The sequence below is a fragment of the Staurois parvus genome, unplaced genomic scaffold, assembly GCF_062004578.1.
Source record: "Staurois parvus isolate SC_StPar_1 unplaced genomic scaffold, SC_StPar_1.0 ptg001490l, whole genome shotgun sequence".
Lineage (NCBI taxonomy): Eukaryota > Metazoa > Chordata > Amphibia > Anura > Ranidae > Staurois > Staurois parvus.
The window spans coordinates 1,104,371-1,116,279 of NW_028319286.1; the positions used below are offsets into that span (position 1 = coordinate 1,104,371).

The 11,909-nt window shown below is 38.0% G+C and overlaps 1 protein-coding gene across 1 annotated transcript; it reads left to right on the forward strand.

Annotated features, from left to right (window-relative positions):
• The first annotated feature begins 3,711 nt into the window (after window positions 1–3,711).
• On the forward strand, window positions 3,712–4,647 carry FNDC11 (fibronectin type III domain containing 11). Its single transcript, XM_089662531.1, has one exon. It carries the CDS (start codon window positions 3,712–3,714, stop codon window positions 4,645–4,647), a length of 936 nt encoding a protein of 311 aa, XP_089518657.1.
• The last annotated feature ends 7,262 nt before the right edge of the window (window positions 4,648–11,909 follow it).

Below are 11,909 nucleotides of genomic sequence, written 5' to 3' on the forward strand. Positions count from 1 at the left end.
TAGATAGATAGATAGATATGGGAGGGATAGATAGATAGATAGATAGATAGATAGATATGGGAGGGATAGATAGATAGATAGATAGATAGATAGATAGATAGATAGATAGATAGATAGAAAAAACAATACATCAGAAAAACAGGTGGCTCGGTGGTTAAGAGCTATAGCAAACATATGCACACAAAGAGTTATTTTCCTTCTAGCCAGTTTGAATCTCTAATGTCCCAGCATATGTTGTTCCCTTAATTTAAGCAGTTTTTCTAGTTGGGTAATGTGTTAAATTCCTGAAATAAGATAATAAACACACCTCTAGTATGGAAGATGTGATGGCTCGGAGGATAGGGATGTTAGCTAAGATGTAAAACAAAACAAGAAAGTTAAAATTCACCCAGAAGAAAGTTTTGTGTCCCTGAGCAAACTGCTTCCAGTCTCCCAGTGGTATAGTTGTGTTCCCTTGGTTTATCTTTGATTCTAGTTTGCTAATGCCTTATGTTCTAGAAATCTGAAAATGAACACTTTGGTATACAAATGGAAGGGATATCTCAGAGGATACGAAGAAATGCTAACAACCAAGAGGTCAAAGCTTTGTGACCCTTGCAAAGCTTCACCTCTCAAGTATCCTCAGTTTAAGTTTTCATTCTAGTTGGCTAATGCCTTATAATCTGGAAATATGAGAGATGAGAGAATAGGAACTGTATAAGAAATCCAATATGTTCCTGGACAAGCTACTTAACCTCTCTAGTCTTCTGGCTGTTGCTGTCCTCCCTTATATTTAGGTTTTCTTTCTAGTTAACTAACGGCTTATATTCAAGAAATAGAAGAGTAAACACATTGATGTCTAGGAAGATGTGATGGTTCAAGGCATAAGCTTGCTGGCTAATCCAAGCCAAGAATTCAAATCAATTGAAATAGTTGTAAGGATGAAAATAAGAAGAGTGAGGGATCAGCCCAGAACTACACGGCAGGAGCTTGTGAATGATCTCAAGGTAGTTGGGACCACGGTCTCCAAACAAACCATTGGTAACACAATATGCCACCATGGATTGAAATCCTGTAGCACCAGCGAGGTCCCCCTCCTCAGGAAGGCCCATGTGAAGTTTGCCAATGAACATCTAGATGATTCAGAGAAGGATTGGGAGAAAGTGCTGTTGTCAGAGGAGACCAAAATTGAGCTCTTTGGCATTAACTAGACGTGTCGTGTTTGGAGGAAGAAAAATGCTGACTATGACCCTAAGAACACCATCCTTACAGTCAAGCACGGAGATGGAAACATTATGCTTTGGGGCTGTTTCTCTGCTAAAGGTACAGGCCGACTTTGCCGCATTGAGGGGCCAATGGATGGGACCATGTATTGTAAAATCTTGGATGAGATCCTTCTTCTCTCAGCCAGAACACTGAAGATCGGTCATGGATAGGTCTTCCAGCAGGACAATGACCCATAGCATACCTCCAAGGCAACAAAGGAGTGGCTCAAGAACGTCTTATATATATGCTTGCCAAGGGTTTCTCCCACTAATTACCAAGTTGCTTGGGATCAAATACTTATTTTACTCACTGAACTGCAACTTAATTTATAACATTTGTATCATGTGTTTTTTTTCTGGATTTTTGGTTGATATTCTGTCTCTATCATTTAAAATACACCTATTTCTTTGTAAGTGGACAAACTCACAAAATCTGCAGGGGGACAAATAATTATTTTCCCCACTGTATTCCTTCTCCAATTTTCTCATTTATTTCTCGGGATTGCTTGGAATAATATTCTAATGAATGTACAGAGACTGTATTAAACACGCTGTTGGAGATTTCGATGCGCTGAACAAAACAGACAAGGCTCTATTATGTACTGTCATCCTTTATAATTACTGTTTTTAAATCTACCCAATGTTCTCATAACTATTGTTTCCACAGTACCTTGTAAGCATCCTCTTTTGTTTTTATTAGAATAAAACAGGTGTTCTAACCCTTCCCCACTCTATCCAAAACTTAGAAAAAGGTTTTGGCCGGACATACACTTTTAAGCGGAACTAAACTGTATCTGAGCACCACAACCCGAAAACACTTTTTAATTAAATTTTGATATTGAAAGCAAACTTACCCATCTACGTCTCCATGCTTTAACTTTGAACCCCCCCCTCTAACAATTTCTAGATGGAGCCATCTTGAGTAAGGGCAGATGATTTATGTAGCGTTTACTTCCTGGAATCCATCTGCCTTTAGCTCAGGCATGTAGGCATGATGGTGTGCTTGGCTGAGAAAGCCCCCCTCCCCATAATAGAAAAACAAATCCCATGAAGACTCCTGGAATGAATGACATCATTTGGGACTAGGCCAGGAATCAGGCAGCAAATGAAAAAAAATAAATAAATATATATATATATATATATAAAGTTGAAATCAAGTAGATAAAATATACCTTCTTATTTCATTACTTAGGCTAGCAGCATAATGATTAAAAATTATTAATGCTGGAAACAGGAAGCAACTGAAGAATAGTAGGAAAGAAAGTTTAAAACAAGTAAATATAATATACCTTCCTATCTATTTACTAAGGCTAGCAGCATAATGAATAAAATAGTTAAAGTATAACTAAAGACAACACTTTTTTTTTTTGTTCTGGGCAGAGTGGAGATAGATTAGAACACCTATTAGGTTTTTATTGCAGTCTGTGCTCCCGTTAAGGAGATTGACCCCCTGTGTTTGTCCTGTTTACCATCGTCACCGAAAGGGAAAGTAAAAGAAACCTCCAAACTTTGGGTTGTCCCCAGAAAAGTAATAGAGGGGAATTTTTTCCATTGGGGTCACTAGTTTCCCATTGGAATTCCTTTAACCACTTGCTGACTGCAGATAGCCAAATGGCAACTTCACTGCGGCCAGCCAGTTCGGGAAGCGGGCCTCATATGACGTCCTCCCAGAACACACCCTCCCGAGCGCCCCCGGCGATCTCCGTGATCGCTGTGTCCTACTCATCAGTGCTGCCCATCAGTGCTGCCTATCTGTGCCACCTCATCAGTGCCTCCTATTAGTGCCGCCTATCAGTGCCTATCAATGCTGCCTATCAGTGCAGCCTCCTCAATGCACATCAGTGAAGGAGAAAAATTACCTGTTTGCAGAATTTTATAATAGAAACAAAGAAAAACTTTTTTTTTCAAATGTTTTGCTCTTTTTTTAGCGCAAAAAATAAAACACTCAGCGGTGAGTAAATACCTCCAAAAGAAAGCTATATTGATGTGAAAAAAATGATACAAATTTCATATGGGTACAATGTTGCATGACCGTGCAATTTTCATTCAAAATGCAACAGCGCTGAAAGCTGGAAATTGGCCTGGGCAGGAAGGGGGTATAAGTGCCGGTAGGCAAGTGGTTAATTTACAGGGTTTTTTTTTCTCCTTTCTTGTTTTGGCTATGGGACGGGAAGTGAAGGTAAACTTCCCCCATGGGACACAGATGGCAAAAAATAAAGTGACAGGATTGATAACCCTCCCTTGCTCTGTCCAAAATGAAAAAAAAAAAGTTTTGCCTATAGACCTATTTTAATATGTTTAATATTTAAAAAATAGGAAATGCCTACTTTGCCTAGCTTCCTACTTTTCTCCAAAACCAAATACATTCTTTACCCCCCAATGTATCAATTGTGTTTTTGTATAAAGGTCTGCTTGTCAATATGTCTTGCCTTTATCTTGGATAGGGTTACGGTGGTACAGATCCTCAATGGCTCAAGCTACAAGCGACAATGACTCGTCAAGCAGTGTGACATCTGTCAAAACAGAAGAGAATGAAGGAGAACTACCTGCCAGTTTGAACTACCAGAAGGGCTACCTAAAGCTCATAGATGATCACCTATGCATGGCCAAGCTCAGAGATTTCAAAGATCGGGTGGAGCTGCTCACAAAAAGCTCGTTTTTTATCACCGTCCTGCCCAAAAAAATATCCTTTGCGCCACACAGCGTTACCACAATGAGTCTTTTAGACCTTCAGAGATTCAAACAAATTAAAGAATTAGGTACTGAGCAGACCAAAATGCAGCTATTGTTCCTCCAGGGATATTTGGAAGAGCTGAAGAAAAGCCGAGCAGAACTGGTGGAGATGGTCCAGTCAAACGATGGGGACTTCTCTCTGACAACACAGGAGACCTTCAATCAGTATCTGTCGAAGCTCGAAAAATTAGTAAATGATTTCAGGAACATGTTATTGCCTGGACCACTGCACATAAAACACCATCTCATATTGCAAACTGTAGACCACCAGCTTCCTGCCTTAAGGCTGTTCTTGAACACCAGAGGGCCAGTGATGTTTGATCGATTGGCGTCAATGGCTTTTAAAGACCGGGCTTTTCTGAGCTGGCATGTTTCCGGACAGCGAGTGTTGACAGAAAGTTTTGAACTGTGCTATCAACAGGTAAATGTACCATCCAATGAAATGGAATACACTGGCGTGTACACTGTGAATGACAGCAACTTCGAGATCCAAGGTCTCCTGCCAGAAGAGACGTACGAGTTTTCCATCCGGAGGAAAGAGGCGTGCAACCTAGTGTATGATGAGTGGTGTGATGTCATTACACTGACTATCTGTAAACCCTGGTGGGCACATGGGGTCCCAGAGTCTGACACATTAGGTGACCACGAAACACAATGTGACGACGATTAAAATTATGAATAAAAATAACTGAAAACAATAAACTTTTCTGTGTCTGTGCTGATGGGGGTATTGAACAATATTCGTTCCTTCCACCCGCCCAGGTTAGGAAATATTTTTTTAATGTCCGACTTTGCTGCTATGTAAGGATTTCTAGAGAGCTGTGACATGAGTGAAGGAACACTAAAGGCTACTTTCACACTGATCAGCGGTAAAAAACGCACACGTGTGTTTGAAATGTTTTTACCACATTTGCGGTGCATTTTTAAAGGACATATGACTCAAAAAAAACATCAAAAATGCAACGCAGGTGTGTTTCTGATGCGTATTTGCCATGTTTTCCATTGTTTTCAATGGGGAAATCACGGCAGTCACATGAGCCTAAAACCCCACCCCATCTTCTGGCTTCTGAAACCCTTAAAGGGATGGGAGGCACTGGTGCCAAGGGGTTAAGGAGCAAAGTGCATGTTTACTAAGCATTTGCAGGGCTTTTGGAAAACTTTGAAGTCTTTAGGGCTGACTTACTCTTTAGAGATGTGTGGCAGTGCATTAGATCACCCTATTCATCAGGAACGCACCACAATCAATCAAAACCTGACCTTTTTTTTTTAAGGGCGCACCACAATACATTGTATATGGTGCTGTGCATTGGGGTGCCAATTACAATAATTGACAACAAACTACATACTGTAGAGAAGATGTGTTTTGCAGTTCATTGCTGCATACAGATGTGTTCAAATGTTTGCCTCCCCTTGAAGAATTGGTATGCGCACCATTTTTAACCACTTCCAGTCCGGACACTTTTACCCCCTTCCTGTCCAGCCCAATTTTCAGCTTTCAGCTCTATCACACTTTGAATGACAATTGCGCGGTCATGAAACACTGTAGCCATATGAATTTTTTAGCATTTTTTGAGACAGATTTTTATTTTGGTGGTATTTATTCACCACAGTTTTATTTTTTTTGCTATATAAATGAAAAAGTCCAAAAATTTTGAAAAAAAGTGTTTTTCTTATAAAATTTTGCAAATAAATAATATTTCATCATAGATCTTGGCCAAAATTTATTCAGTTATCTTTTTAGTAAAAAAAAAATAACCCAAATTAGTTTATAACCAAAAATTATAATTTTTTAATTTTTTTTCCTTTATTTATATATTATTATTATTATTATACAGTATTTATATAGCGCCAGAAGGTTTGCTCAGCGCTGTACATTATAGTGGGGGACAGAACATGAGACAATACAGTAACAAAACAATACACGAGGGGTTCGAGGGCCCTGCTCTTTATTATTTGTTTTTTTTTTCTACATACTGTCACCCTACAAGTACAGTGTCACCATGGTGACACTGTACTACTTGTGGGGGGTGATGAAGATTTTTTTTTTTTTACACTGATTGCTTTTACACCCATAAAGGCTGTAAAAGCAATAATTTCTCCTTCTCTCTGGCTGCATTCTTGCAGCCATTGAGAACTACTGTGTGAGCTGTGAGTGGTCACAGCTTGTCACATGGTACAAGGCTGTTGTGAATAGCCTTGTACCATGTGACCTCTGTGATCATTCACAGATTTCACACGTAGTAAGCAATGATGTCAGAAGTGACATCTTGCTTACTACTCTTCATGTGATCACTGATTGGACAATCAGTGATCACATGATTGGGACCTCGCACAGAGGTCCAGTACGACGTTCGCTGTTCCACTGCGTCCTCCGGACACAGCGGGCACCAGATCGTGGTGCCGTTTATGAACGGCAACCCGCCCCTGGAGTGCCACCGTCCGGCCGTTTATATACATGGGCCGGACGGGATGTAGTTAAAGAAAACGTGAATCAGCAGGCAAAATACATTTCTTTTATTTCTTATGGGATTCATTTTCAGCTATAGGCACAATCATAAAACGAAGTGAACCAATGAAATGCCCCCTGTTCAAATCCTGTTCAAATCGTTCCTAATCCTGTATATTGCCTCATTTAGCATCTCTTGTAATAGTTGTCTATGAGGCCCCGAATTTTTCCAGGTGGTAGAGCTGCCCATTCATCTTGGCAAAATGCCTCCAGGTCATGCAAAGTCTTTGGTCGTCTTGCATGAATCACTAATTACATATATGACCTCCTTATATCCTCAAAAAGTCAATACTTTCCACCCTAGAAAGTGTTAAATATATACAAAAAAACCTTTTTGGTGATGCAATAAATCCCACATTGAATTCAAAATCCTACATATACCAAATGATCTAATATAATATAAATACACCAACTCAAAATAGTCCAATGTGAACTCCAAAATTATGCCCAAAAATTGTCCAAAATAAATCCAATATAGTGTCCTAATTCCAATCTTTTCCTTCCAATCTGTGAAAATTATTCCTCCAAACACGTACCTCGAGAAATAAAAATAAACAATCTAGTGCAATACAATTAATTAGAAAAAATCACCCCGTGAAACTCCACACTTCACTGCAAAAGTATATGTATTTGTGAAAAAAACAATAAAAAAATAAATAAATAAATAAATTCAATTATACCAATCTTATTTTATAATAGTGCAAAAACCACATCAATCAAAAGTGTGCGCACTCTGTGATCACTGCTGCACAGTGAATTCCTTCAACCACCACACAATAGTACAAAATACTATTACCCTCTATGTGTGTAATTGAGGCTCTACCAACATTATGGATCAGTAATCTTCCAAAAATCTTCTTTTGGGATATTTCCAGGTCCTTCATGAAGCGACCATGCAGGGTCAAACTGCTTTTTTGCTGTTAAGCACAGCCAACCACTCAATCCTTGAGTGGTTGGCTGTGCTTAACAGCAAAAAAGCAGTTTGACCCTGCATGGTCGCTTCATGAAGGACCTGGAAATATCCCAAAAGAAGATTTTTGGAAGATTACTGATCCATAATGTTGGTAGAGCCTCAATTACACACATAGAGGGTAATAGTATTTTGTACTATTGTGTGGTGGTTGAAGGAATTCACTGTGCAGCAGTGATCACAGAGTGCGCACACTTTTGATTGATGTGGTTTTTGCACTATTATAAAATAAGATTGGTATAATTGAATTTATTTATTTATTTATTTATTTATTTATTTTTTTCACAAATACATATACTTTTGCAGTGAAGTGTGGAGTTTCACGGGGTGATTTTTTCTAATTAATTGTATTGCACTAGATTGTTTATTTTTATTTCTCGAGGTACGTGTTTGGAGGAATAATTTTCACAGATTGGAAGGAAAAGATTGGAATTAGGACACTATATTGGATTTATTTTGGACAATTTTTGGACAATTTTTGGGCATAATTTTGGAGTTCACATTGGACTATTTTGAGTTGGTGTATTTATATTATATTAGATCATTTGGTATATGTAGGATTTTGAATTCAATGTGGGATTTATTGCATCACCAAAAAGGTTTTTTTGTATGTCTTGCATGAATCGCACGTTTGAGATTTCCCCAGAGTGGCTCGGTGATATTAAGGTCAGGAAACTGTGATGGCCATTCCAGAACGTTCACCTTTTTCTGCTGTAAACACTGGAGGGTCAGCTTGGCCTTGTGCTTAGGGTCATTGTCATGGCAGAAAGTCCAAATGCGTCCCATATGCAACTCTCGTGCAGAAGAATGCAAATTGTCTGCCATTATTTTCTGATAACATGCTGCATTAATCTTGCCATCAATTTTCACAAGATTTCCCGTGCCTTCAGAGCTCATACACCCCCAAAACATCAGTGAGCCACCATCATGCTTCACAGTGGGGATGGTATTTTTGTCGCTATAGACCTTGTTGACCTCTCTCCAAACATAAGGTTGTTCTTAAGGTTGTGACTATAAAGCTCTATTTTGGCCTTGTCACTCCAGATTACATCATGCCAGAAGCTGTGATGCTTGTCAAGGTGTTGTCAGGCATATTGTAACCGGGCCTTTTTGTGGCATTGGCACAGTAAAGGCTTATTTCTGGAAACTCGACCATGCAGCTCATTTTTGTTCAAGTAGCGTCGTATTGTGCTCCGTGAAACATCCACGCTTTTTTTTTTCCAGAGCAGCCTGGATTTCTCCTAAGGTTACCTGTAGGTTTTTCTTTGTATCCCAAACAATTCTTCTGGCAGTTGTGGCTGCAATCTTTCTTGGTCGACCTGACATTGGCTTGTTATCAGGAGACAGAGATCTCCGAATTTTCCTCTTCTTAATAAGTGATTGAACAGTACTAACTGGCATATTCATGGTTTTGAATATTGTTTTATATCCTTTTTTCATTTTAATAAAGTTCCATTACCTTGTTACGCAGATCTTTTGATAGTTCTTTTCTGCTCCCCATGGCTCAGTATTTAGCCTGCTCAGTGCTTCCACGTTAGAGCTAAGTGAGAGCTAACAAACTCACTATTTATACACAGACACTAACTGCAATTTAAAAAGCCACAGATGTGGGAAATTAACCTTTAATTGCCATTTTAACCGTGTGTGTGTCACCTCTTGTGTCTGTACCAGGGGCGGACTGACAACTCATGGGGCCCCCGGGCAATAGGGGATCATGGGGCCCCTGTGTCCTTACCCAAACTCAAAAAAGCCTATGAAAAAGGTACCAGGGGCATCTCATGGGGCCCCCTACTGACCCCGGGCCCTCGGGCAGTGCCCGAGTTTCCAAATGGTCAGTCTGCCCCTGGTCTGTACCAATGTCAAACATTCCACAGGATGGAAACATTTGATCAGGGCAATCTGGATGATCCCATAACTATGGAAAGTGAAATAGAAAATATGGAGGAACGATGTGCAAGTTCACAAACGCTTACAAAAATGGATATCGCAGAAAAGTTTGTGAAGTTAGAGCATTCTATAAAGAATGAAATGGCGATGCTACCTAATGATATCACTGTTCAACAAATTTTTATTTTTTGCCAGTTTTGGAAACAAAAGGATCCATTTCTTAATGAATTTCACATTCTGAGTTCAAATATAACAATGAAATTTGTCAATTGGTTCTAGTTTTTCTGTAAACGGAAAGTTTTCTACTATAGGCGTAATGACTACATAATGCACAATAATTATATAGATAGATGTCTTTCCACAAATATAAAGCAAGTGATATTGACTACATAACAAAGCCTAAATGGCATAATATATTGCATAGGATTACCAAGAAAAATTATAGCCATAAGCTAAGTTGAATCATTTTAATACTTAGGATTCTCACTAGTTTTGTCTTCAGTTTGTGTCGGTTTTGCTTCTCTTGGCTTTTCTCTTCTATTCGAGGAAAGGGCTATCTCTTACAACTGCACGTGACTACACGCTTCAGGTTCTTCCTCACTTGACTCAACCACGAAGGATTCTGGTGCTTTAGGAATTGGTAGCCCCTCTCCATGAGGAACTGGACGTATTGCCGATGGAATATTTGGATAGTGCACAGATAACTTTTTCTTCTTATTTAGCCCTTTTACAATTGGAGGCACCATACAAAAGTAACAATTACTAACATGATCTGTTGGCTCTCTCCAAATCATTGGCACAGCGAAAGGCATAGATGCCTTTTTTCCATTCAACCGTTGCTCCAGTGCCGTCCCACAAGAATTGCAGCATATATGTGGTGCCCAGCTCTTGTCCTGGTCTCCTATCTTGCAGCCAAAATACAAGTTGTAGGCTTTCTTAATCATTCCTGTTATCCTCCTTTTTTGTGCGATAAAAGTTATTTCACCGCAGATATAGCAGAAATTATCTGCTTTATTCACACAAGTTCGAGGCATTACTGAGTAGCCTATATAAGCATAAAACGAAATGTAAAGACGCTGTCCAACTACAATCAGCTACAGATACTGCAGCTTTTATGCAGTGAAGTGATGCAATTAAAGGCTAATATTGCATCATCTCAGTATACATGACATTTTCTATTGGTCACCAGTATCAATTGCGCAATATGCAGCTGAAGTTGCATCATAATTTTGAATGGCTTACGTCATTAGATGGGTGAATATATCATGGAAACTAGAGCCAATCAACATTTTTTAGGGTCATTTTCGTTTTCAGCACCCCAAAATTATGTAAGATTAGCTAATTTTATGCCCAAAACTTTTTACCTGTTGAACAGTGTATGGGACAAATTCTACCTCGGGTGGAAGAAACGAAGGGTAAACTGGATAAACATGCCCAAATAATTAGAAAATTAGAAAAGCAATTGGAAGAAATCCAGAGAGACCAAAGGAAGCTGGCCTACAAATTGGAAGATCAAGAGAATAGAGATAGAAGGAATGACTTGAGGATTCGGGGTCTGTCAGAAGTATCGCAAGGAGAAGATCTAGGGGATAAAATGAGGAAAGTGTTTAACTCAAAGACAAAAGATTCATAAGTAGACAGGATCAGCATATGTATAAAGGGATTTGACTATTCAGAATTCTTTTTTTTGTCCCCACAAATGTGTATTGTTCTACCACCCCTACTCCATCCATTGATGCTTACCTTAAGTACCCTGGGGACCCATACGGAAGAAAAATATATATGAAATATATTTTAAAAATATTCTTCCCAAATATATTGACACATATTTGAAATGCTACAATTTTGGCCGTATTCAATATATTTCAATTACATATATATACTGCATGTTGAAATGCGTTTTTTATATATTACAAAATATTTGAAAATCATCGGTATAAAGGGATTTGAATATATAGGCTTCTTTTTTTTGTCCCCATAGATGTGTATTGTTCCACCACCCCCACTCCTTCCATTGATGCTTACCTTAAGTACCCTGGGGATCCCCATATGGAAGAAAAATATATATGAAATATATTTTAAAAATATTCTTCCCAAATATATTGACATATATTTGAAATGCTACAATTTTGGCCATATTCAATATATATTTCAATATTTAATATATTTTTCATATTCAATATATATTTCAATAAATATATATTTCAATATATATATATTCAAAATATATTTCAATAAATATATATATATATATACACTGCATGTTGAAATTCGTTTTTTGTATATTACAAAATATATGAAAAATATTTGTAAAAATATGTATATTTTAAATATATTCTTTCAGATTTGTTTTAACGTATAAAAAAGTAATTTTAACACGTTTTTACATATATTTGTAAATGCATTCCAAAAATGTAGATATGTATTTTTTAAAGACACACAGTATATTTGAAAACGTATTTTCAAAAATATTTTTCATAAATTTTGTAATAAAAACGCATTTCAACATGCTGTATATATATATATTGAAATATATTTTGAAATATATTGATAATGGCCAAAATTGTAG

Bases quoted from the DNA above. Each gene is read 5' to 3' on its own strand.
- FNDC11 (XM_089662531.1), top strand. From the start codon at position 3,712: ATGGCTCAAGCTACAAGCGACAATGACTCGTCAAGCAGTGTGACATCT.